The 27418-nt window shown below is 44.5% G+C and overlaps 1 protein-coding gene across 2 annotated transcripts in view; it reads left to right on the top strand.

Annotated features, from left to right (window-relative positions):
• MSI2 (musashi RNA binding protein 2) overlaps positions 1-27418 on the top strand; it is a 538989-nt gene that overhangs the window by 474839 nt on the left and 36732 nt on the right. The window contains exon 12 of one of the 2 annotated variants that reach the window (XM_027870531.1): positions 21370-21489. In XM_027870531.1, coding sequence (XP_027726332.1) covers positions 21370-21489 — 120 coding nt within the window. The remainder of the gene's footprint in view (positions 1-21369; positions 21490-27418) is intronic. The other variant, XM_027870532.1, reaches the window with a different exon arrangement.

Genomic DNA, 27418 nt, shown 5'->3' with positions numbered 1-27418 from the left:
GGGTCACACAGCTAGTAAGTGTCGAGTGTTTGGTCTGAGGCCGGATTTGAATTCAGGTCCTCCTGACTTCAGGGCCAGTGCTCTACCTGGCTGTGTTCTAAATGAACTTTTTTTTTTTATTTCCTACTTCAAAAATGGCTCTATGGCTTCATTAATTCACTCTACATGTTCCATTCTTTGTTTTTTTCTTTTTTTTTTTTTAATTTTGTTATCCTCTTCTCATTATGTTTGCTTCTTGTATGCTCGGTAAGTGTCTGCTTGCATTGTAACCTATGACAGGCCCCAGAGGAAGCTTCTCACAACTTTTTCAAGCCCACCAGAGTTGAACTGATTTCACAGCTAGCCCAGCTAAAGTGCTGGGCTTCTCATGGCTGCATAGCACATTAGCAGTGGATATGGGGGAGAACTGATGTCTTCTTTTTGAGACTGTTGGGCAATACAGAGAGGGAATATAATTATCCTATCCAAGATGCACAATTCCATTCCACGAAAATTGATCTAGGGAGCTGACAAGTGTGTGATTATCTGATCAATCTCCCTTTGGGTCTGATCCTTTGATGGCTGATGCCATCACATCTCTCCCCAAAATGGGAAGCCTGGATCAAACAGTAGCACCTGGGTGCTCTCAGAGTGAGGGTCACGTAGGGAATGAGCAGAGCCGAGATGTTCCTAACCCACCTTACCCTCATCCAATTTGGGGCCATGGTTCCTTCTCTGGTTCCATTGGGTCCAAGACAGTTATCCTCTTGGTTTCCCTGGGCATGATGGGATGAGGATGCCCCATCAGCAGCCTACCCAGGCCAAAGACTCCTCACCACTTGCCCCAGAACTCCCTTTAATAGGACAAGACTAGGAAGTAATAGACTTGGGTTATCACTATGTAAAGGAGGAATGATACAATACAAAAGAAATGCTCACTGGTTCTGAAGTCAAGGCTTGACTCCAGATACTACCTCTGGCATATACTACCTTCTCAACCTTGGGCAAATCACATAAACTCCGCGGGCCTGCTTTCTCATCTGTAACATGAGCGGGTTGGGGTAGCTGACCTCTGAGATCCCTTCCAGCTCTCGATATGTGATAATAACCACTCACTATAAACTTTGGCCTGCCACTTCCATACGACTTGGAATTACTTCTTTCAAGGCCTCAGTTTCCTCCTCTGTAAAATGAGGGAATTGGGACTAGGTAGCCTATAGAGTTCTCTCCAGAGAGTTATAGAATTTAAAGCTAGGTGGAAGGGATGTAAGAAATCAGCTGGCCTAACCCTCTCATTTTATATAAAAGAGCTGAGGATCAGAGATTTGCTTAAAGTCACAGAGGAGAAGTGCAGGGATTAAAATCTAGGCCCATGACTCAGAGCCATGCTATTTTGCTGTTGTTGAATCGTGTCCAACTCTTCGTGACCCCATTTGGGGTTTCCTTGGCAGAGATGCTGGAGTGGTTTACCTTTTCCTTCTCCAGCTCATTTTACAGATGAGGAAACTGAGGCAAACAGGGTTAAGTGACTTGCCCAAGGTCACACAGCTTATAAGTGTCTGAGGCCAGATTTGAACTCGGAAAGTTGAGTCTTCCTGATTCCCAGCCCAGTGCTCTATCCTTTGCCACCTAGCTGTCCTCAGAGCCATGCTAACTGCAACTGAAACAATCAATATAATCTGGTGAAAGCTACTCTCTTCCCAGTCCCTGATGTGTATCCCCTTTTTATCAATCGCTTAGCTCACTTGGGAGATAGAAGCATTTCCAATTCATACCCGGACCTCCTTTTCAAAGTACTTAAGTTTGTGAGAAGTGAACTACATGCTTGCATTATGTTGGGTGTTTGTTAATCAACATGGTATTTGGGTATGGGTGTCCCAGATGCTCGGCACAGACAGCCCTGCTAATCATTTCATTAAAGATGCTTTATGTCCTAGCTGGTTGGCTTCTTTTTGTTTTCCTTCAGGCAGTGGGCTTCCTTATTATTACTTTTATCATTCTTTTTTCATCTCTATGGCTGCTTCCCACCCCCTTCCTCCATTTTGTTTTGCTATGAATAGCTTTTCTTTAGTGAACTTATCCTAGGATGCATGACTTTGCAAACGTTTTTAGCCATTGTGAATTTTCTCATTTTTGTAAATAGCTCATCTATGCTACTCCCTAATGACATTTTTTTTTTCCTATAAGCAACTGAGGTAGAAAAATAAATTGTTTACCACGGACATGCTGTGTGCTGCTCTCTCTTAGCTTTGCAGTTTCCTAGTCTTGCTTTGGGGAAGGTGAAAGCACCAAATAACCAGTACCAATGACAGCTGGATTTTAAAAATTGTAAAAGCGTTCCAATTCCTCCTGTGTGCACACTCCACCTCGCATGTTCTCTTGGTTTGAGGGGCACAGGATTGCTAGGAATGCATCCTGTCCTTGTGTGCCTAGACTGCAAAGCATCTGCATCTAATGACTCGGCTGCAGTCCTTAGTTGTTCCTTTCCTCTGCAGGCACTCTCTCCCTCAGGCAACACCCACCATCAGAGAACCCAGAGCCATCTGGTCCTCTCCAAGGTTATGTGCCAGGGTCCTGTAGTTGGTTCCTAAAGAGTTGGTTTAGTGCTGGGAATGATCTGGTTTCTGCGCATTCAACCCCAGAGTTGTGGTGACTTTCCAAAACTGTGGAGAGAAGTGGGGCTAGATGAAGAAGCAAAGCATTCTGAGGTCACCCAGCATGGTGGGAGAAATCCAACAATGGGCGGCCTTTCTTAGAGCACTAGATTTGGAGTCAGGAGACCTGGGTGCCAATTCTGCCTCTTTTTCTTACCAGCTGCAGAAACTTAAGAAACTTATTTAGCTTAACTCAACCTTGTTTTCCTCTGTAAAATAAGTAGATTGAATTAGATGATGCCTGAGGGCCCTTCTAACTCAAAGTACTGTGATCCTAAAACACTCTCTGCTCTTTCTTCTTCCTTTCTTTGCCTCCTGACTCCATTTTCTACCAAGATGCCCTTTTTCTTCCCCCTCCCCCCATGCTTCCCAAACCTTCTTCCTCCCCTTGCTTTTGCTCCTTCTCTTCACCCTAAGCTTCAGGCCCTCCCTTGTCCTCCTCCAGGCTTATTCATCCCCCTTCTCTCACAAAAACTCAGGGCTAAGGAAGGAGTGGGAGCAGGTCCTCATCCTCAGGTCCTAGGACTCTGGTCAGTTGTAGAGAATGAGTCTGAGTCACTCTAAGGAGTTTAGCCCAGAACCCCTTGAGCTCGTTATTCTCACATTGCCTCTTTGGGGGCAAGCGGTGGGGCCAAACACAAAGCCTAGAGCCATTTTTTCCAGGATGGTTTGACTTGAGATGTGATCCTGGGTTTTGCAGTTGGTGTTCCTACACAAAACTACTCTCTAGCCTAATGAACATTCTTTGATGCTGGGTGCACTCGCCATCTTCATATCTGTCCATTTGTCCATGTGTTCCAAGTACAAGTGAGACCCTGAGGAATGACTGAATACACCCTCTCCCCACTAGTGGGAACGCAGCTCAACCCTGTGCCTCATTGATGGTGGGTGAATAGCCTCTCCTGGAGGTTCAAATGAACTCTAATGGATCTATTTCATCATGGGGTATCTCTCTTGGATATGAAGTATATACAGACCTCCTTCCAGTGTGATAGAATAGAAAGAACCCTAGATTTAGAGTCCAGAGTACCTGGTTTCAAATCCTAACTCTGCTACTTACTACCTGGGTGATGCTGGGGAAAGTCAGTCCTAAGAGAGGCAACATGGTGAAGCACCTGGCCTTGAGTCCTGCCCCTTGACCTTGGGAAAGTCACTTCACTGACCTTGTGACCTTGGGAAAGTCATTTAACTGAGAGGTCATCTTTTGTTCTCAGTTTTCTCAAATGAATGGATCAGGCTAGATGAAGTATTAAGGTGCCTTCTAGCTCTAAATCTTCTGGTCCCTATCCTTTATTCTATGGGATAATAATAATAATAAAATAATGATAATATTTCTAAGCCTTAATGCTTCCTGTTGCTTCAACTTAACCTCCATTTCTTTAGCCCCAATTCTCAATGGGAATGCTAAACAGCTCCAAGTGCTGGACTCATAATTAGGAAGACCTGGCTTAGATCCTGACTTAGTTACTAGCTGTGATGACCATGGGCAAATAATTTAGCCACTCAGTCTTGTTTTCCTTATTTGCCAAATGGGAATTACAGTAGCCCTTCCCTCAAAGGGCAGTTGTGGAGCTCAAATTGTGTGTTAAGTTATTTATAAGCATAAAATGTGTGTGGTGTTATTCTTTAGTTATTTTCAGTTGTGTCCAACTCTCCGTGACCCCATTTGGGGTTTTCTTGGCAAAGATACTGGAGTGGTTTATCATGTCCTTCTCCATATCATTTTACAGATAAGGAAACTGAGGCAAAAAGGGTGAAGTGACTTTCCCACACACACACACACACACACACACACACACACACACACACACACTCCAATTATTGCAAAATTAGGCAAAGATTTTTGTACTTAAGCACTTACTGTGTGCCAGGAACTAGGCTAAGTGCTGAGGATGCAGAGAAAAGTCCAAAAGAGGCACAGTTCATTCCAGCTCTTTTTAACTTTGGAATCATGTAATGTCAGAGCCAGAAGGACCTTAAAAATAATCTACACCCCCCCCACCCCCACCTATCATTTTGGTGAACATTTAACTTCTAGGTTTCCTGCTTCCTTAGGGGTTGGCAAACTATGTCACAAGGGCTAAATTCTGCTGGCAGCCTATTTCTGTATAGCCCTCTAAATAAGAATGGCTTTTACATTTTTAAATAAAATTCTATTCAAAAATATATAAGCCATTCTTAGCTCATGGGTCTGTACATGAAAATGTATGGCTCCTGTGCCTGAAATCTTCTATCAGTCAATCAGCCAGCATTTAGCATTCACAGACTGTGTCCCAGGCTCTGGTGATGACTTGATTCTCTTCTGGATCCTCTTCTGGGTCAGTTAGGCCCAGGAGTGCCACGAGCTTTTGAATTGTGGCCTAATCCTCCCTTGCATAGGGACACTGGCTTTCTCTTAAATCTAAAGATTTCCCAGTTGGGGTCCCAGAATGTATGTACATGCACATGCACACACACGCACGCACACACACATCCGTACATACATGAATATGTTATAACTCTGCATGGTATAATGGAAAAGGCAGGAAATTTGAATTCAGAAAACAACCCGAGCTTTCTAATTTCTACCTGTGGCCTTTTGGACAGGTCACTTAATTTCTCTTATACTCAGTTTCTTCATCTTTAAAGCAAAAGGGTTGGACTCAATGACCTCTAAGGTCATATGTCTATGAACATATGATTCTATCAACTACATATATTGCCATGTAAAAAGATACAAGGGATAGCAGCCCTCTAAAAATTAATAAACAACAGACTTGTCATATCTGCCTAATAAGACTATAGCAGTCTCCTTAAGGACATTTTTTTGTCCTGAACACAATTTTTTTTACCCTAACAAAATGGCTTGCATTTAGTAGATGTTTAATAAATGCTTGTAAAATTAGCAGCAGCCCCCGATAATGCATCAATGTATGCAAAACTCCAGCCATCTATGCATTTTCTATTTTATAATTCTACCTGGCCAGATTATTATTTTTTAATCATCAACTGCTTCTCCCTTTAATCTAACAGTATGTAGTCAGTGATTCCACATTCATTTGAATATTCGTTTATCACAGGAGTTGTTGATTTCTTTTGTATCATGGACCCCTTGGGCAGTCTGATGAAGTCTGGATTCCTCAGAAAAAAATGTTTTTAAATGCATAAAATCAAATACACAGGATTACAAAGGAAATAAATTATATTGAAATACAGCCATCAAAAATATTTTTAAAAACAAATTTACAGACCCAGGTGAAGAACTCCTGGTTTGTCAGGAGGATGGCAAACCTGTTCTTGCAAAGGAAAAGAACTATTTATTGCCTTCTAAAGCCCAGTGGAAATAATTTAAGGATTATCTACTGTTGGGATTTTCTTTGCCCCTACTTTTCTCCCTTAGAGAGTTGAGTCTCCCAAGTGGAAAGGAATTTTATGGGCTTAACTTTTTGGGTCAACATACTTTCCCTCAGGAAAGTTTACCAGGAAGGTAAAGGAAGATATGAACAGTAGATGTAGTAATAGAGGGAGTTAGTAGTAGAAGATGGGAAGAGAGCATGAGGTGATAGGTTAGAGATCAGCTTCTTACCCCAGCTCTGCCACCAACTCACTGTGTGACTGAAGCACTCTGGAGGCCTCAGTTTCTTCACCTGGCCAGTAGGGATGACACTATACATCTCACAAATAATGCCTCATAGGGTTCTCTTGAGGGCAGCTAGGTGGCACAGTGGATAGAGTACTGGGCTTGGAATCAGAAAGACTCATCTCTGAGTTCAAATCTGGCCTCAAACACTTGCTAACGGTGTGACCCTGGGCAAGTCACTTAACCCTGTTTGCCTCAAGTTTCCTCATCTGTAAAATGAGCTTGAGAAGGAAATGGCAAATCACTCTAGTATGTCTACCAAGAAAACCCCAAATGGGCGTCACGAAGAGTCAGACACAACTGAAATGACTCAACCACAACAAAGCACTTCTCATGATGGTTAAGTGAGATGAGATTGAGGCAGTCAGTAAACATTCATAAACTTAACTCCAAGTGCCTCCTTTAAAATATTAATAATAATTAAATAATTTAAATAAATAATTAAAGATAAATTAAATAATTAAAATAAATTAGAATGATTAATAATAAATGAGTGAATAAATAAATAGGGGCAGCTAGGTGGATAGAGCACTGGCCCTGGAGTCATCAGGACTTGAGTTCAAATTCAGCCTCAGACACTTACTAGCTTGTGACTCTGAGCAAGTCACTTAATCTTGATTGCCTCCTAATAAAAAATAAAAACAATTCGTCAAGTAGCTACTATGTGGCAGCCAAAACTGTCCCATGATTATGAAAGGGATATGATGAAGAGACAGAGCGGTGTAGCTGAAAGAGTGCTGGAGAGTCAAAGAACCTGTATTCACATCCCAGCACTGCTGCTTGAATGCATTGTGACTGTGGACAGACCATCTGGAAGGAATCTGAGTAGTCATGTGGGCTGCCCCCCTCACTTGAAAGATAGGGAGATTAAGGCTCAGGGAGCACCCTGGGCTTGGAGTCCTCCTCTGCTGCTTTCTCCGAGCTTCATTTCATCATGGGGCAGTAGATGGAAAGAGATGACTTTGGAGTCAAAGGACCTGGGTTTAAATCCTTCCTCCGCCACGCATTACCTGGGTGACCTTGCACAAATCACTTAACCTCAGCTTTTTTTTTTTAAACAATAATAAAATAAAACTAAATAAATAAAATTAAAAATAAGCAGGTTGGACTTAATGGTTTCTCTGGATGATTCTTATCTGCAGAATGGGAATATTAATAGACTATCTTAGAGAGCTGTGAGGAAAGCACTCTGTAAACTGTAAAATATATGTGTGCATATATACACACATGTAATCACATGCATACATTTATATGTATATACTTACTGTTGTCATTAGGAATGCATTCTATGAACTATAAACTATTGTGTATGTGTATGTATGTGTTATGCATATACTCACATATGTACATACATACATACATTTATATACTTACTGTTGTCATTATTAGGAAAGCATTCTATAAACTATATATGTGTGTATGTATAGGTGTGTTATGCATATATACACATATGTACATACACGCACACATTTTTATTTATATTCTTAATGTTGTCATTATTAGGAAAGCATTCTATAAATTGTAAACTGTGTGTGTATATACATATATGTGTGTATTATGCATATACACACACATACATGCATGCATACATTTAAATACTTACTGTTGTCATTATTATAAGAAACAGCAGATCTAAAGTAATGTACAAAGAGCCAGCCTTAGAGTCAGGAAGACCTAGGTTTAAGTCCCAACTTTTACATGTACTAGCTGTGTGACCCTGGGAAAATCACCTACCCTCTCAGTGCCTCATGTAGCTGTCTAAGATTATAAGTTTAGATGAGACACCTGTTATGCGTTGGTGGAGGGAATTTCCACCCTGGAGGTTATCTCCACTGATCTCTTGCCCCTCCCAAAAAAGGATGATTGCTGACCACCATGTGACAATATCTAATGAGAGAGACCTTGTTGTGGCTTTTTCTTTTTCTCTCACCATTTGCTAAGGGATTTAGTTCTGATTTAATGCCCTGCCCTCCACAACATTGACCATCACCCTACTCTATTTAAAATGGCAGCAGGGGCTTCCTGGCTCACACAGATTTACAAAATCCATGATAAGTCTGCCAGCATGAACTTAATTACCCTTCTTCAAGGCCTTCACTTTTAATTTCCATCAGCAAAAGCAAATGACACATCTAGACCTTTTAAAAATAAATAAATAAGTCTCAAGAGTGCACGTCTGTTGACTGAAGGTGAGAAGTGGTACGAGGCCTGTGAGAACGTCAGGGTCCCTTTAAGACAAGGGATGGCTGGAAGCTTTTCAAGCCAAGAGACAAACAGTATTTGCTGCTGTCTCTTCCTTCTCCTGGAACTAAAGAGGGGGACCTCGGTGACCGTAGAACTTCTCCCACTCCTCGGCCAGGTTCATTTGCTGGTGATGTGAGCCAGGAGGCAAGAAGTTCATGCTCAGGAGGATCTCCTTGACAACTGGTCCTTGGTACCTTCTCTCCCTTTCTTGTCTATCCTGGGGCTGTACCCAGAAGACCCTAAACCTGCCCTCTCCTTCATAGCCATTGGGTGAGTGAGACTTCTCCAAGTAAACCTTCCCTCCCTTCTCAAGTCCCTTCTGGCTCTAAATCTTCTGAGTCTCCTATTCTCACCTTCACTGCCCTGCTCCCCCCAAAAAGGATAAATGGGGCAGTATCCTATCTTTTTCCCCAACTTCAGATATATGCACTACCCATTCATTTCATTTCAACAAACATTTATTATGGACCTCTCATGCTCTGAGGGTCAGCGTGCCATGATGGATAAAGGCCTGGCCTCAGAGCCAGAAAGATCTGGGTTGAAGACCCGCCTCTGACACGTACTGCCTCTGTGTCTGTGGGCAGGTAGCTTAACTGCTCAGTATTCCAGGCAACTGTCTGTGACAATAAGTTGAAGAGAAGATGATGACCTGCCTTGGTAGAGGGAATTTCCTCACCTGGGAGTCCCCTAAATCAATGAAATCAGAGATCCAGTTCCTATCTTTATCAAACCCTGCTATGTTTCAGACACCATACTAGAATAGCTCCCCTCAAAGAGCTTATACTCGAATAAGAAGGAAACAATATGTATGCATGTGTATGTGTGTATACATACACATGCATACATATACATTAGATGCACAAAGACATCAAATGAGATAACATATAAAGTGCTTCACACACCTGAAAGCACTATATAAATGCCAGCTGTTGTCATTTATATTAAATATAAAGTAATTTAAGAGAAGGAAGGAGCCTGCTGACCGTTGGGATCCAGAAAGGCCTCTCCTAATAAGCGTCCATTGAAATGTATCTCAGCAAGAGCTGGGATTCCCAGAAGCAAAGGTGAGGAGAGAATAATTCCAGGCAGGGGGAGACAGCATGTAAAAGGCATGGGATGGGATGGACAGAGAACAGGAGATGCAAGGCCGGGGCTTTTGGACACTCCATCCCCCTTGGCAGTCAGAGGACTTCTGGAGACATTTCCCTTCCCTTCCAGCTGGTTCCTCCCTGCTCTTTGCTGAGCAGAGAAGCAGCTGTTAGAAGCTTACCCCTCCAACCCCTTCCACTCTGAGTAGGCCACAGTTGGAACAGCTGGGAAATTCGACAAGAATAATTGTTTGGGGAAGCAGAAGAGGCCAAAACAAAAACGAGCTTATGAAGGAGAAAACAGGATTACCTTCAGACTGCAGGAGACAATTCAGGTCCTTATAAATTTACTTTGGGCCTGAGCTGGCCCTGAGCCCTCCTGGAGGATCTGTAAAGAACCATGTTAGTGGATAGTATGTGGTTCATGGAAACAAATAAGCAGAGTTTATCAATTCCACTGGATGACATTGAGCTCAGGTTTTCCAGGGGCTAAAAGAGAGCTGAGAGAGATGCTATATCCTTGAATCCAAAGCTTTGTGGGAAGTTACAATAGTCAAGCTTTCCTGAGCAAGTGTAAGTCAGCGGAACAATAGCTTGCTTCTGGTGGTCTCACGGCTTTGATGGAGCCAATCTGTTATCTTGGAGAGGAGCCGTGGACTAGGAGACCAGCACTGGATTCAGAGTCAGGGCACAGGAGCTGTGTGACTTTCAACGAGTCTCCTCAATAAATTGAGAAGGGTCTATCCACTGGAGCAATCATTTATTAATGCAAAAGCCCTGTGCAAGGTTCTGAGGATACAAAAAAAATTAAATACTGCCCCTACCCTCAAGAAACTTATATTCTGATGGGGAGATTAATCATTAATACTTCAAATAATACAAATGCTAAATTAATTTAATTAATGCTACAAATAATAATAATAATAAACTGACATTTAGATAGATTATCTCTAAGCTCACTCCCAACTTAACAGTTATGGTAGAGTGAAAAGAACATTGACTTGCCAGAGGACCTGGGTTCAAATCCTGCCTCTCATGCTTACTCCCTGCGTGACCATTGTCAAATCCTTCAGACTCTTTGGACCTTATCTTCCTCATCTGTAAAATGAGGGAGTTGGACTAAAATGGTGTCTGAGGTTCTTTCCAGATCTATGATCTTGTGAACTTCTGTGAATAATATCTTTCTTAGCACTGATGATGGTAATTAGAATAAAAATAAATACTTTATACATGGCACTTCTCCAGCTATTTTATCATTTCTCTTTATGATATCCCATTGAGATGGCCGTGTGTGATCTGGATTTTACGGACTAGGAAGTCTGAGGCCCACGGATCATACAGTCTTATTTCATGGGATTGTAGCTTCGAGAACTGGCAGGGACCTCAGAAGCCATTTAGTTTAACATCCCCCACCCCCACTTGTTGTTCAGTTGTTTTCAGTCTTGGCTGACTCTTTGTGACCCCATTTGGGGTTTTCTTGGCAAAGATACTGGAGTGGTTTACCATTTTCTTCTCCAGTTCATTTTACAAATGGGGAAACTGAGGCAAACAGGGTGGAGTGACTTGTCCAGGGTCACACAGCTAATAAGGGTCTGAGACTGGATTTGAACTCACAACCATGAATCCTCCTGACTCCAGGCCTGGTGCTCTATCCACTGCACCATCTAACTGCCCCTAAATGTCTAGTCAAGTCATCAACCATTTATCCATCACTTACTATACAGTAGGCACTGTGCTAAGCTCTGGGGATATGAAGGCAAATAAAAACAATCCCTGCCCTCAAACAGCTTCCAACCATTAATGGAGGAGACAAGATGCAAATAGCATTGTACAAACAACATGAGATAATCTCAGAGGGAAGGTACTAGCATTAAGGAGAGTAGGAAGACTTCTTGAAGAGGGTTAAAGTTTCAAGGACGCATTAGGTTTTGCCAGAGAGCAGGACTAAGTCAGTATTTAAGCTGTCCCCATCCCACCATCTTCCCTAGCGGAGTCTGGGTCAGGAATGGTAAGATGAGCACAAAGCTAGCTGAAGGCACCGTTCTTCTGTGGAGGAAGGAAAGGGTGAAGAGAGAAGGAAGGCCAGATTAAAGAGGTGCTGAGGACATACCTGTTCCCAGTAGCCCTGAGAAGTATCACAGGAGCCATCCCATGGCATGGAGGGCTGTTTCAAGAGTTAATGCTAGACATCCTCAAGGAACCTGGCCCTCTTGGCATGGTGGGGCTGTTGCTTGGGAACTTCTGCCTCATTGAACTTCTACCCTCTTGGGCCAGGCAGAACGATGATAGAGAACCCTCCTTCCCTTAACAGTCCTTCATCGGCTTCAGCATACCTATCACACCCCACTCTGCCTCCCTCCAGATGTTTCTCTCTTTCACATCAACATCCCCAATTCCTTCGCTTGGTCTTCACACAATGATGGAAAATGCAATCTAATATCCAAGAAGACTCACTGGCCATTTTCCTAAATTACTGTTTCCCTTGTTCTCAGTAGCCTTCCCCGACCTCCAGTGGGCCTTCTGGGTTAGAGGGAGGGGCACATCTGTTCCATGTTCTCCTTGGTTCCCATCAGCTCCTGTGTCCTGCTTTCTCCAGGTCCCATGAAGGGAGAGCCAGGGCTGTTGGCAGAATCATAATATTTGTTGGCATCTATATACAATACCTTAAGGTTTGCAGAGTACTTTTCATTTTGTTGTATCCCATTTGGTCTTCCCAGTAACCCTGTGAAATCCATCCACAAGGCCCCCGGGGTCCCCAGCTAAGAAGCCTTGTTCTAAGACCTGTCTTCTTCTATTCAGTATCTCCTGGGGTGGGGTAGTCTTGCCCTCCATTTTGGACCACTATTTTCTCCATTTTACAGATGAAACTAAGGCTGAGAGAAGTTAAAGTAGCACGCCCACATAGCTAGGAAACGTCTAAGGCAGGATTTGAATTCAGGTCTTCCTGACTCCAAATCCAGCACTCTGTCCACTAGTTGCCCCTAAAGTAACCTGCCACCTATGAAATAACATGCAAGTGGCGCGTTGGATAGAATGCTAGTCCTGGAGTCAGGAGGACCTGAATTCAAATCTGACCTTAGACACTTACTAGCTGTGTGACCCTGGGCAAGTCACTTAACCTTGTTTGCTTCTGTTTCCTCATCTGCAAAATGAGCTGGAGATGGAAATGGCAAACCACCCCAGTATCTTTACCAAGAAAACCCCAAATGGGATCGTGGAGGTTGGGGCACAACTGAAAAACAGCTAAACAATGAAACTGTCTTAATAGAGGCTTTGACCTTTGTGAGACCTACAGGTGTTGGCTGGATCAATGGGCATGAGTGACATCGCAGTTAGTAACTAATACGGGAAGCATTTCCCAAAGTGGAATAAGCTCTGGGTCGGCCTTTATCATTGCTTCAGTCATTCCAAGAGAAAAATGGTGTTCTTCATAGCCATGAAGGACAGGAGTTATCCAGGGGCTCTCTCCTCCTACTCCAGCCACTCTCCGCACAGAATTAGTTTTCATTTTCCAGTCACACTTTCTGTGTTTTCCATTGGGCTTGAAGTCCAAAGAAATATCCTCTTGCAAGACTGACCTTAGAACTCCAGATCTGGAGCAAAGAGGTAACTTACAAGCCTTGAGTCCAACCCACCACCTTATTTTGCAGAGAAAGAAATTAGTTTACTTTGAGTCAAGTAACTTTTCCAAGGTGACACAAGGAAGAAGTGGCAGTGTTGGGATTTGATCTCAGGTTCTCTGACTCCACAGCCAGTCCTTTTTCCAAGGCACCACAGTGCCTCCCTCCTTACCATGACGAGGGAGAATCATGGATAATAGATATAGAGCTGGAATGAACTTTGAAGGCCAGCTAGTCAAACCCTTCATTCTGTAGATGAGGAAACCAAAGCCTAGAGGGGTTAAGTGTTTTGTCCAAGGTCACACAGCTAGTAGGTGTTCTCTAACATCTAGAGCCAGTACTCTTTCCACCAGAGGCAACTGGGTGGCGCAATAGGTAGAGTGCTGGGCCTGGGGTCAAGAAGATCTGAGTTCAGATCCCACCTCAGACACTAGCTAGGTGACCCTGGACAAGTCACTTCACCTTTGCTTGCCTCAGTTTCATCAACTGTAAAATGGGGATAAGAACAGCGCCTACTTCCCGGGGTTGTTGTGAGGATCAAATGAGATAATTGTAAAGCATTTAGCACAGTGCTCGGTATGTAGTAGATGCTTAATAAATGCTTATTTCCTCCCCCACTCCCTTTCCTAGAACTGACAGAAAGAGAAATCCAGGAAGAGCTTTTTTTGGGTTGTATCAGAGCTCCTGGAGATGGAGATGTTCCCAGAAACTTGCTCTCAGAGAGGGGTTCTTAACCTTATTTATGTCATAAACCCCTTTGCCGAGAAAGTAGAGGACAGAAAAACCCTGGTGTGAAAACACCCTGGGTTCAGGCAACTTCTTATTTCAGCAAGGCCACCTCCGTCACTGGGGGTGTTCTCCTTAAAGAGGGCTGGGGGCCCAGAACCCAGCACATTGAGCAGTCTGGTAAAACTCAGGAACCCCTTCTCAAAATGATGGTTTGTTTGTTTTTTTAGTGCATAAAATAAAGTGTACAGAATCACAAAGGAAACCATTTATATTGAAATAAAAGATGCCCCCATTTTCTTCCTCCGTTCAAGTTCACAGACCCCTTGAAATCTACCCACAGTCCCCCTGGAGCCCCTAGCTAAGAAGCCCTGCCTTAGGACCTCAGTGTCTCCTAGGACGGTAACCTTGTCCTCCATTTTGGATTGTCAGGACTTTGCTGACAGCTCAAAGGTTGGCTCTTCTGTTGGGCATCTTGATTGACCATTTGGTTCTGAGTGTGCAGTGGCCCCCTACCCTGCCCAGGGACCCTGGAGCTGAACCGTGGAAACCTGGCTTGGAGCTTGTAGGACTGCTGCTCCCTGAGCAACATCTCTTTAACAAAGGAGTCCATGGGTCCAGCTTCTTTAAATGGATTTCTACCTCCAGAAGGGTTGAGCAACCCCATTCTTTTATTTTTTTTTTGTTTATTTTTTGTTTGGTGAGGTAATCGGGGTTAAGTGACTTGCCTACGGTCACTCAGCTAGTGAGTATCATGTGCCTGAGGTCGGATTTGAACTCAGATCCTCCTTACTCCAGGGCCGGTGCTCTATCCACTGTGCCACCTAGCTGCCCTCAGCAGCCCCATTCCTTTAAAAAATTATTGATCCATTGATTTTTACATGCAATAATTATCTTCCCCCCCCCACTAAACAATAAACAAAAACAGTTCTCACAATAAACGTATATAGTCCAACAGAACAAATTTCCACATTGGCTGTGTATGCATGACTCATTCTAGATTTTAATAATATTAGAACATTTACAGGTTTACAAAGTGCTTTACATGTGCTATTTCATTTGGTCCTTACAACACCTCTTACTGTGAGGTAGGTGCTGTTATTACCACCATTTTACAGATAAGGAAACTAAGGCTGGAAAAAGCTAGTAAGTGTCTGGGGCAGAATTTGAATTCAGGTCTTCCTAACTTAACTCCAAGTCCAGCGCTGTACCCACTGCCCTACCCAGCTGCTTTAAAATATTAAGGTAGGAGGTGGGTGACATGATTTATCATCAATCCTCTGAACTCAAGATTTATCATGAGCGGCCCCTGTAGACACACACCCTCCCACTCCTCTCCCCTCCACGACACGCACTCACACATCCAGACCTTCCCAGCTAGCCGCTTTTGATGGTTAATCTAACCATAAAAACTTTGGATCCAGTTTTCTCATCTGTAAGATGGGAGGATAGATTAGATATCTTCAAAGCTCTTTCTAGCTTTTGCTTTAAGATGTCTGATCCTAAGCATTTAGGGACTGGGCACAGCTCTTGAGTTTTTGAGGGTCTGGTGCTTTTGAGCGCCTCCTTTCTGGATCACAACGTGCTGGGTTCCGGGCCCCCAGCACTTTTCAAGGAGGTGAACACCCCCAGTGACAGGCAACCTCTCTAAAATAAGAAGTTGCCTGAAACCAGAGTGTTTACACACAGAGCTTTTCTGCCTTCTCCTTTCCCAGCAAAGCCCAGTGTTGCTACTAAAAGGATAATAACCACTTAATGAAAGAAATAATGCAAGAGGAAATCTGTGAGAAATGGCAGCTCTGAGCCTCTGAAAGCCAGCGGGGCCTGATCAAAGCGGGGCTAACATTATTTGAAAAGAGACAGAGGGGCAGGCTAGTTTTCATTCCCCACCACCACCACCACCCCATCCCCCTGCGTTGTCATTGTCTCTGTTCACTTGGCAGGATTTAGTGTGCTGAGGATGGAGAGATAAGGGAGCTGACTTCAGGCTTTACCCGACGGCCTCTGAAAAGAGAGCCAATAGCGGCCTGGGAGAACCGTTCGCTGGGGGGACAAAAAGTCACATCGTGTTTGGGGGAAGTGAGGCAGAGGAGGCATCTTCATGCAGCTTGCTCCTCAGCTCCCTCCAAGAGGGCTTCCCACTTCCTTCCTAACACTTCTCAGAACTGGAAAGTAATTCACACGAATACACACACCTTCTGCACATCCAGCGCTGAACTCCATTCTCCCTCCCACTCGTCTGTCTCTCCTACTCCCTCTTGGCGTCTGGGGTTTAACTTTGCCTTTTCTGGGTGTTGTCTTAAACTCTTTTCAATAACAAACTGCACCATTTATCCAGAGGCAGCTAATGGACAGAGTGCTGGGCCTGGACTCTTCTTCCTGAGTTCAAATCTGACCTTATTAGCTGTGTGACCTTGGGTAAGTCAGTTAACCCCATTTGCCTCAGTTTCCTCATCTGTGAAATGAGCTGGAGAAGGTAATGGCAAAACACTCTAGTGTCTTTGCTAAGAAAACCCCAACTGGGGTCACAAAGAGTTGTGGGTGCACACACTATCTCTCCCATTCCGTCTCCTAAAGGTGATATATGTCCACATCAAACACTCTTGTGATTTTGTTGGTGTCAAAACATCCTCCACTGATAAAGTTCACAACCTTTATTTAAGTCAACAAGCCTTTATTAAGGGTTTACTATATGGTAAGAGCTGGGAATATAAAGAATTAGGGATTAAGGACTGGATCTGTGGTTTCACCTGGAATAGAAAATTCCCAATGAGGAACTTTCTCTACCAATACAAATCTGCAATTTTTAGTCTTGGAGTACCCTAGAGCATTGAGAAATCAAATGATATGAAGAAAGGCAAAAACAGTCCCTACCCTCAAAGAGCTTACATTCTAATGCAGGAGTTTTGTTGTTGTTTCAGTCATGTCTGACTCTTCTTCGACCCCCTTTGGGGTTTTCTTGGCAGAGATGCTGAAGAAGTTTGCCATTTACTTCTCCAGCTCATTTTACAGATGAGGAAACTGAGGCAAACAGGGTTAAGTGACTTGCCCAGGGTCACACAGCTAGTAAGTGTCTGAGTCCAGGTTTGAACTCAGGCAGATGACCTGATACTCTGTCCACTGTGCCACCTAGCTGCCTCAGTGATTTATAATTTTGTGGAAAAGTCCTGAGTTCTTGGTCGAGGTTAAATGACTCTCTACAAGTTCCCTGAATGACCTGTGTCCTTGCGGTAGAGATGGGGTCAAGACTGTACTGAGTGAATGACACAGGTTTATTTAAGCTAGGATCAGAGTCCAGATCAATAAATGAATCAGTCAATCAACAAGTGATTATTAGGTGCCTGCTGGGTGCTGGACATGCAAATAAAAAGAAGATATTCCTCCCTCAATCAGTAAACATTTATTAAACACCTACTATGTGCTTGGCATTGTGCTAAGCCCTAAACTTTAGCCTCCATTTTTTTCTTCATTTCACAAACACAGAGTTTGTCCTGAAACCTGAGCATAATGGGCATTCTAAGCAAAGGGGCTTAGATCTCCCTGAGCAGTAAAGTGGCTTCCCTCTGCTCCCCTGTGCCTTGCCCTCCCTTCCCCTCTCTCACAATACCCAGCATGCAAGGTTATCCTGGAAACTGAATGACACTGAGATCATGATGCCCTATGTGTATCCATGAGCTACTGTAGTCCTGAGCCATGTATGAAGGGCTTTGCTATGCCAAGATAGGGTGAGCCAGGCTTCCTTCCTCCCCTACTTCTGAAGCTTGGAGACAAGTATGGACCATCTGGCAGCCCACTTCTTCTCTTGCTCTGCATGTGCCATTAACCCACCATAGCAAGAGCTGTCCCTGGTCCTCCTCCTGTGCCTTCCACCTGAGTCAAAATAGGCATTAAGAAAAGGGAGGCTTTCTTGTTATTGGGTTATTTGGATAACTGAGGCATCAAGTCTGTCTCTTCAGATGAGAACACATTGACTTTCCCCTTCCTCCCTCAGACCTCTCTTTCCACCTATCTGTGGTCTGTAGAGACCTCCTGTTAGAATCTCTCTTGGCTGGAGAGTTCTTTAAATCTGAATCTGATTGGTTGTCTTTCTCTCCAGGCTTCTCCTTCTCTCCTTTCCCATCTCCTCCCCCCTAACCTTTCACACTGGCCTGGGTTATCTATGCTCTGTTCTGATGGATCAGATTAAATTCCAATCCCCAGCAATTGTTCAGAGCTCGGTCACCTGCTGGTACTTTTATCTGAGATTAGGGATAATGGATTTCTTTCCTCCTGTTATCTGAGAGTTGTGGGGTTTTTTTTCCCTTTACTCCTCTTCTCTGACCTTTGTCCAACCGAACTCAATGCCAGAAAATAGCTCCTTCGTTCCAGCAGCTTTCTGTTGGCCCCCACTCCAACTACCAAATCCAGTTTCATGCCTCCTTTCACTGAGGAATCATCCCATGTTTTGTTGAAAGTAAACAATGAGACAGTGAAAGAGAGAACCAATACTCTTCTCCCCCATGGAAGAGAAATGGGCTATTCGGAGTCTGTTCCTGACCTGAAGAACTTGGGGTTGGGGTGGGGATGAAAGGGAGGTTTGCTGAAGGAGCCCCTTCCATAGGCCTATCCTTTGGTTCACTGCCTGACATAAATACCTGGGTTAGCTTTACAGAGTTGTGAATCTCAAAACAAGATTATATATACCACTTTGTAAACTGTGGATTTGCCATATAAATGTCCAAGATTTTTATTGTCCTTTTCATCATTATCATAGATAAGATGAGATCAGACAGTTGAGGGGGTACCCATTGACACTAATTCACCTGGATTTTTTTTCCCCCAACAGCCCTATTACCATATTTAAATGCAAGTATGTCTATTTTAATTAACATTTTAAGTAGCTTAGAGTGCCCTCCTAGACTAGCCTGTTCCATGTGGAGTTTCTTTCCTCCCTTCTAGTTTCATGTAGCTAAGATGGTAGTTTTAGACTTTAGCAAGCTTTTAGTTTGCCATGTGTTTGGATCTATCCTTTTCTCTCCTCCCTCCCAGCTCTCTCCCCTTACTGGCTTGACAGACTCTCTCCTTTCCCTCTTGTCTTACCCCTGTCCCAAAGAAGTCCCTCCTTCAAAGACCCAGCTAAGGCCAGACTGACTGATGCCTTTGGGCCTGCCCAGGAAACCTTTCATTATCTGCTTAAATGCCATCCAAAATAACATCACCTATTGGAAAGGCAGCTGGGGACAGGTCTCGTAGTGTCTGTCGGTCTGTGCAAAAGAGGGATTTGTGTGCTTGTGTGCTCAAATTGATGTTGGTGGCAGCTTAAGGGGGGATGGGGCAGTGGAATGGCCAGGAGGGTAGAGGCAAGGTCTTTCTGGGCCTCTTCCTGTACCCCTTTCCTTTGCTTCAGCCAAATAATAGCCAAATCTGGGGGCTCTGGTCCTTGATCTCATCTAGAATGCCCTTGTGCTCTCCAAGGAGCATAGGTACCTTGGGACACCCTCACTGATTATCCCTTTAGAAACTTATGGCTTGATCGTGAAGGACTCAAGGATTCTTTCCAAGGCTCCCTATGGTGTCCATGGCCTCATCTCCTCTGGGTTGAAGTGCCCAACCTGGAGGTGCTAAATCGAGACACTTTGTCTCCTGAGGGTGAAAGCCTATAAGCAAATGCATTAAACCAGAAGGCTTGATGCTCATCAAATCCTCTAGCTGGCCTCCCCTGCCTTCCTGGGTTGGTACTCCCTGTTGAGTATTTTGCAATCCAATTGGACAGGACTGCAGTGACACTGTCTTTGGGATGTCTTCTCACTGGAAAAGGGCCCATCATTCCCATCCATTCCAGGGCAACAAAGTCAGCAGCCTATTGTAACAGAGAACAGTTGGTTTTAAAACAGTTCCTTTACCAGTGGTTCTCAGAGAGTCAAGTTGCACATAGCCTTATGATGGAATATGGTACAAAGAGACCCAGCCTCTGCCCTCTGTGGACTCAGGGTCCATGTTAGCCATTCCCAACCTTGCTTTGAAGACACCTCAAGTTGTCATCATTTATCCCCATCAAAGTTGTGAAATTCTCCCCAGCACTCAAGTTAGGGATAGGAATTAGACCTATGATTTCACTGGTATAGGGAACTCCCAGGTGACAAAATTCCTTCTACTAATGAAGGCTGACACCTTCTCTGTGTCTTGTGGTAGAGAGCTGCCTAGGGCACTGAATGTTTAAGGGACTTGCCCAGGATCCCATATTTAGTATGTGTTAGATGAGGGTCTCAAACCCAGATCTCCCTAGTTCCACGACTGGTATCTAGCATACCACTTATCTCTAAATAATAATAAAGTTCATCCTAATTCACTTTTGTGAAAAATAGAACCAAAAATGGGTTCCTTGAAAAGACTAAAAAAATTGATAAGCCTTTAGTCAACCTGATTAAAAAGAAAAGGGAAGAAAATGAAATCAACAAAATAGCCAACAAACACAGTAAAATCACAACAAAACCAGAAGCAATAAAAAAGAGTTGCATAGAACCTACTGTCCATAGTTACGCTAACAAAACCGAGAACACAACAGAAATGGATTATCTTCACAAATATAAAATATGCAAACTAACAGAAAATGAAATAGAGATTGTAAATAATCTAACTCAGAAAAAGAAATAGAATTAGCAGTTAAAAAAAAAAAAGTTGGAGGAGGGAAGAACTCCTGATCCCAATAGATTCACAGGAGAATTCTATCAAATTTTTAAAGAATAATTAATACCAATACTAGACAAATTATTCTTAAAAATTGAGAAATAAAATATTCTGCCGAACTTCTTTTATAAGACAAATATAATCTTAGTACATAAACCAGGGAAGGATAAAGCAAAGAAAGGAAACTATAGACCAATGTCATTGGTGAATATCAATTCAAATTTTTAAAATAAAATCCTAATTCATTTAAGGGTGGCACAGATTGCCAACCTTGGTTAGGAAGAGGTGGGTTTAATTCCCATCTCTGATAACTACTGGCTGTGTTACCTTGGGCAAGTCATTTAACCTCTCAATTCCCTAGGCAGCTCTCTAAGACTCTTAAGTTGCAAGTTCTTCGACAGAAGTTCCCTGTATTAATGAAATCACAGGTCTGGTCTCTCCCCTTTCCCATCCCCTCTCCCCCAAAAAAGAATATTCACTTTAATTTTTAAAATGAACAGATCATATGCACTATACCATGTTCAAGTGGGATGGAGGGGAGGGTTGCAAAATCCAGCAAATCAGAGGGTGTCACACTTCCCAAAAGGTTGAGAATCACTAATATGTTCCTCTAATAAGTTCATTTCTTGAAAAGTTCTTGTGTGTTCAGTCCTAACCCATGTCCACCTCCTCTTCTACAATATCTTTTTTTTTTTTTCTGGGGTGGGGGAGAGACGAGCAGAACCTGCCCTTCCCGGCATCTCCACTGACTCTCCCCTTCTTCTTGTGCCCAGGTTTTCCGGCGGCAGCGTATGGACCAGTGGCAGCGGCGGCAGTGGCAGCAGCAAGAGGATCAGGTAGGGAGGTGTATGGAAGAGGCGGCTACACGGCATACCCCCAGTGTGCAGGGGAAGGTAAAAGCTCTGTTGGTATTCTGTGTGGCTGCATCTGTCCAGCACTCCTCTGACCACTGGGTCCCACTTCTGGCCAGGGAGCCCAGGGAGGGTTAGGGAAGAGAAGAGCTAAGTTTACAGAGTTGGGGCCACGAAGCCTGGGGAATCTCTTAGGGCATGTGGAACCAAAACTGCAAACCAGAGAGTCATTTTTTTTCCTCTCTCTCTATCTCTTTCATTTATCTTTAAGGGGAAAAGAAAAAAAAGGAATGAAATTGTTTTTGAACTCAGGTCCCTCCTTTACTTGATAGCTGTGGTCATTTTGCCCCCTGACTTTGTATCAGGTTAACAACACTCACCCTAGCCCCACTTCTCTGACCTTACTAGAGGCTCTGTGACCAAGGTGTGAGAGAGGAAATCCAAAGACCACACCCCCCTCCCCCACCCCAAAAAACAGTACAATTCAAACCTGTATTTATCCATTCCTGATATCCAAAGCGGTGATCTTGGTCTTTCTGGCACCGAGTGGTGTGCTTACCTGGCCAGTGGGTTCGGGTACAGCTGGAGTCTCAGGATGGTGTCCTTGGCTGAAGTGAAGCTGTTTTCCCTCAAGCTCACCAGCCCTTCTTCCCATGCCCACTGACCTGAGGCTGAGGCCAGGCCAAACATCTCTTTGGGTTTGCAAGTCCCCCAACCCTTTTAATACCTGGGCTTCTCCATTTCCCCTCACTGCCTCGCCTAGCCCTGTGGCCAGCATAGTAAGCTCTGTCTGGCCTTAAGGAAAGACACCCCAAGCTATCATTAGCTGTTTACCCAAGGTCCTAAGCTTTCCAAAGCCATACTAGGAGGTTCAGGGCCAGCTCAAGTTAAGTGCAAAAATTTTACTAGTAAAAGTTCAGTCTGACTGGCTGGGGCTGGAGGGAGCCTGGGATGCCAACTGGAGAGGTTCCCTCTTGGCTCCTTGAAATTTCCTATCTTGTCCTAAGCATGGGCTCAGCTCCCCTCTGGACATCCAAAGAGAGGCTACATTTTAGTGTCCTCACTGGTGCCTAGAGGGCCTGGGCCCTCTCTTGAAACCACTTCAGTGGACGTGGCGTTTTCTCTCTCTCTCTCTCTCTCTATCTCTATCTCTCTTTCTCTCCCTCTCTTCTCTGGTTCTCCCCAGCCCTGGTCAGGGAGACGTCCTCTACCACCTCCAGCTAATGTGGGGGCAAGACTTTGCAGTGTCTCCTGGTGCCCTGTGGACAGGAGCTTTGACGCATCTGGCTGGGAGCTTGCTCTGATAAAATATGGCTCTTAAGGGATGGACTAGGGAGAAGTGAAGAAAAACTCGAAAGGAAAATAAATGCCCCAAACCCCAAACCCCTCAGTGATGAGAAGATGGCACAGTGGGGGCCCTATGTAACATATCAATAAAAGACATTTTTTTAAACTCCGTTCCATGCAAACTGGCACTTCCTGTAGAGCTACAAAGGACCCTCTTCCCCCACATCATCGACCCCCGGTTTTCTTTTTGTGGCCTATGGAATGTAGGGGTTGCTGAGGGGCAATTTGCCAGAGATCTGGGAAATAGGGCAGAGGGGGTGGCTTTCCTTAAACCCCAATATAACTAACCCAGGCAAGGAGCTGCTCCGAAGCTGGATGTTGGGTCTGGGATCATCCACCCTGGTAACAGGCCAGAGGGTGGGGGAGGAACCTTCTTCAGCTTTGGCCTGGGGGATCCTTCCAGGGGCTCACCCTCAGCTCTGGCCAGTTGCCCCTAAGTGTCCAGAGGCTCCGGGGAGATGATTGTTGCCTTGATTCTGTGTTATATTGTTTTTTATTTTCTTTTTTTGTTTTGTTTTGTTTTTGTTTTAACCCTGAGTGCTTTTTTTGATACCTTGACAAATGAGCTTTGGTCAAACCTGTGCCTGAAAAAAAAAAAAAAACCCTCAAGATTTTGAGTGTTGTCAGTTGTTTGTTTATTCTGTTCCATTCAGTTCTTTCTTTGTTTGTTTTGTTTTTTAACTTGCAATATGAAGCTAAACCTTAACCCCAAATAAACCTCTTCCCTCCCTCCCCACCCTCACCCCTTTGACTTTGTGGCAAGTTTAAAGGGCAGCACGGAGTTCTTTGCAAGTTGGAGAATGATGAATTCCCATTGCCTTCACCCCAACCTTGATCCCCAGCCCCACCCCACCCCCAAAGACCCCAGAGGGAGTCACCCTATCCAGTCCCTGACCCCAGAGGACAGACCCATTTTCTGTGAAACATGTTTCGTTTTTTTTCCCCTTCTTCTTCCCAAACAGTGGTGTTTTCTTTGCAGCCATTTTCATCTAGAGAGAAGTCTCCAACAGGGTCATCTTGGGTCAGTCATTCTCATTTTTGCACTGTTAGTGAGTTGTATTCAGGAGTATTGACCTCAGACTCCCTTAGGGATTTGGGGACGGCAGCCCTAAGTTCTGAGGTAGCCCCTCCACAATGCCCCCTGCTGGTGTTTGTTTTGGCTCTGTGTCCAAAGTATCACCTGGATGCTTTGGCTTGAGGGACCTCCCACCCTTTCACGGTGAAAACCTCTCCATTTTCCCTGTGCTTGCTAAAATGTGCCTGGTTTGGGGTAACCAGCCCTGGTAGAAGTCAAAGTCAGCATAGCTATGAGGTCAGGAAACGTGGTCCGGGGATGAAGAACTGTGCCTTTCTTTCCTTTAGCTGAGAGTTCGTTGCATGGTCCCCTTCCTCCTACCCCCAACCCCCACACTGTAGTGAGGACAGTCCCCTGTCCTCCCATTCCTTCTGATTTCACAGCTGTCTTCAAACCAAAATAGAAAACCCATTCACAAGGGCAGGCGGATCTCCCTTGCCCCGATGAGGTACGTATCAGCAGTGGATACCCTAGTTTCAAACTTCGATTCAATTCAGCAGATACCTAGTGTGCACCTTCTATGTGCTTAATACTGTCCTGGATGCAAAAGAACTAGAAAACGTGGTCCCTGCCCTCGGGGAGCTCATAGAGCTGGACTGGTGACCAACCAACGTTTTGGACCCCTCTATTTCCTTCCTTGATTTCTTCCCCTCTTCCACCTCCCCTAGCCCCCTGTTTGTGGCGTTTTTCTTCAAAAAATACTGATGGGATCTTCCCAAGAGCCGGTGACCTCTGGCCACAGGGGTAGGCAAGGTGGAGAGGAGCTGCCTTCTGACTTGGACTGGCTGCCCAGCGAGTGACTTGCATCTTCCAAGGCCCTAGTCCTGGGGTGGGGAATCTAGAGGGTCATTTGGCTCTGCCCCAGACCCCAGCTGACCTCTCTAAAAGACAGTGCAGTCACCTGGATGGTTCATGAACCAGCTGGGGACCTGAGCTGGGCAGAGCTCTGGTCCTCACCAGCCTCCCCCTCTAACTCCTAGACAACTTCACTCTCAGTATCACCTTTGTTTTGACTTCACTGGCCGTTCGAAACAACGTCATCTTTTCTTGTGATCAGCGTAGAGTTTATTTGTTTATTTTCAGCTTATTCATTCAGTCTCAACAGTACCAACCCTGACCCCACTCCTATCCCCCAATCCAATTTGGTTCCCCTTTACCCACCCACAAAGAGACCATCTACTCATAGGATTTCAGGGGAGAGGGAAGCATTTTTTTTAGAAGTTCCCCACCCCCCTAAAGCTGACATCACGGGTAGGCTGATAATGCCAACCTTCAAACTTCCAAAGCCTATGCCGCCCCCCGTTCCCCATTCCCACATACCCCTGCAGCACCCACCCTATCCCCCTCTGTCCCAGAGCAGGACACCTTACTGTACTTTATACTTGCCAGCCATAACCCAATCTCGTAACATGAGTTACTGACAGTGGTGGTGAGTGTGAGCAGTTATGTCTTGTTGTCTTTTCTCTTGCTTGGTTGGGGCTGCTGTGAGAGAGTGTCTCTGAGGCACCCTTTCCCGGCCTCTGTTACACTAGGATCTGCACACCTCCTCTCAAACACTCTTCTGAGCACGCTCAGCGGGAAGGTTTGTCCTCACCTATTAATCCTCTCTCAGTGTCCAGCTTCCTGTTAGTAGCAGCTGGTTTGCATGTTTTTGCTTGTTCAGATGAAACAGTTCAAGAAACAAACTCATATCCAACTCTTGAGAAATGTCTTTTTTTGTACACTTTATTTTTATTTTTTTTAAATTATTACTTAAAACTCCAAAACACCTGTCGTCCAGTACAACATTTCACACCTCCCCTGCCTGTTCTTAGATTGATTGTATGTATCTGTGGGACTGAACTAAATGCATGCACTGTAGTCCATGTACCGGTAGCTGTAGCTGTAGTTATAGAACATGCATTGTTGAGTTGATATTACAGGTCTCCATCAGCTCGGCCTAGTACAGCCATCTAAAGCATAGCCATGGGTTGACAGAAAGAGAAAGGTTCTCCATGTTTTCAATGTTGCCAAGGCTTGGATCCATGTTCTCTCCATCAGCCACCACCACCTCCCTTCACACTCCCTGCTCCCCAGTTTAAAACTGGGCCACCACCCTCAGCTCTCTAGGCCTTCCCATCATGACCTCTGTTAAAACCCGTCTGGCTTAAAAAAAAAAAGTGGGGGGAACAGAAGTAGATTTGGAAATGAATCTTAAACTTTACTCTATGTTCTTTTTCTTCTTTGTATTATTAATTAACCAAATGGATTTTCTTTTCTTTTAAAAAAAAAATTGATCTGTGGATATGGTTTCTTGAAGCCCCTTTCCTCCTTCCCCCTTCCCTTTCAGTAGTCTGTGTCCTGTGGTAACAAAGCAAGGTGAGCCCCCATTGATGCTTCAGCAACTGAGTGTAAGGAACCACCTTTCAACTATCCCCCAGCAGGAAAGGGTTTTAGATCTCTGATGTTCACAGTATTTATGTATCAGGCCCTGGGAGATAATCAGCCTCTACTCCTATGAATGTAGCCGGAGGAAATAAAAGAGTTAAGATGTTGATATCAAGAAGGACAAGCTGAGGAAAGTTCCTCATGCCATAAGTGGTTATATGGTTTCCTAGAGGATGTGGGTCTTAGGCTGTTCCTACAGTCAGATATGTGCCCTGCCAATCCATACATATCTGCTGTTGGCATTCCAGAGCTTAAGGAGCATTAGGTATAGGCTGAGTGGGAGAGGAACTGTCCTGCACACCCAGATCGTCGGCCTAGGGGGCCACGCTTGAGTTGTGGCCATCCATCAAGGTGTTTGGTGTTGGAGCTGTGTCCCAGGGAGATAGCCACATTCTCACCCAAGTCTCCTTGTGGTTGGCTACCCACCTTTGTCAGACCTCTGGCTGAGGTGAAGGATGTAGGCTGAAACCTAGTCAAGCCAACTAACCTGATCCCATCAGCATGGCCTTTGATTGACTGAACTAATCTGTAATTTATGTGCTTGTCTTAGGGTATCTATGGCACCCGGGGTGGGGGAAGCTCACCCAGCCGATGAAGAGATTCCAGCTTTGTATCCTCTAAGAAGTTGGGCCCTCTGTTTAATGTCACCAGTGCCCAAGTAAATGAAGACCATAGTTAAAAGATAATAGGGCAACAAATTCCCTTTTCTCACTGAAGCTCGACACCTTCTGGCTCATGGTTAGAGTGCCTCTTAGGTTCTTAAACGCTGGCCCTATGATTGTCTTAAGTCCAGGATGGCAGATGGTACAAATCACTCCAGGGGTGAGGAACCTATGGCCTCAAGGCCACATGTGGCCTTCTAGGTCCTTGGGTGTGGCCTTTTGACTGAGTCCAAGTTTTACAGAACAAATCCTTTTAATAAGGGAATTTGTTCTGTGAAGTTTGGATTCAGTCAAAGGGCCGTACTTGAGGACCTAGAGGACCACATGTGGCCTCAAGGCCACAGGTTTGCCACTCCTGCACTGGACTACATCATAGTAAGAGATCCAGGGTAGGCCAGAGTAATTAGCTTAAAGGGAATTTATGCTATGAGTCATTCTTTCACCTTGACTAGCAGATAGT

Source organism: Vombatus ursinus, unplaced genomic scaffold (assembly GCF_900497805.2).
Source record: "Vombatus ursinus unplaced genomic scaffold, bare-nosed wombat genome assembly UNPS02014797.1, whole genome shotgun sequence".
Classification (NCBI taxonomy): Eukaryota; Metazoa; Chordata; class Mammalia; order Diprotodontia; family Vombatidae; genus Vombatus; species Vombatus ursinus.
The sequence above is the reverse complement of the archived record's forward strand: the minus strand, read 5'-3'. Positions and strand labels throughout refer to the sequence as shown.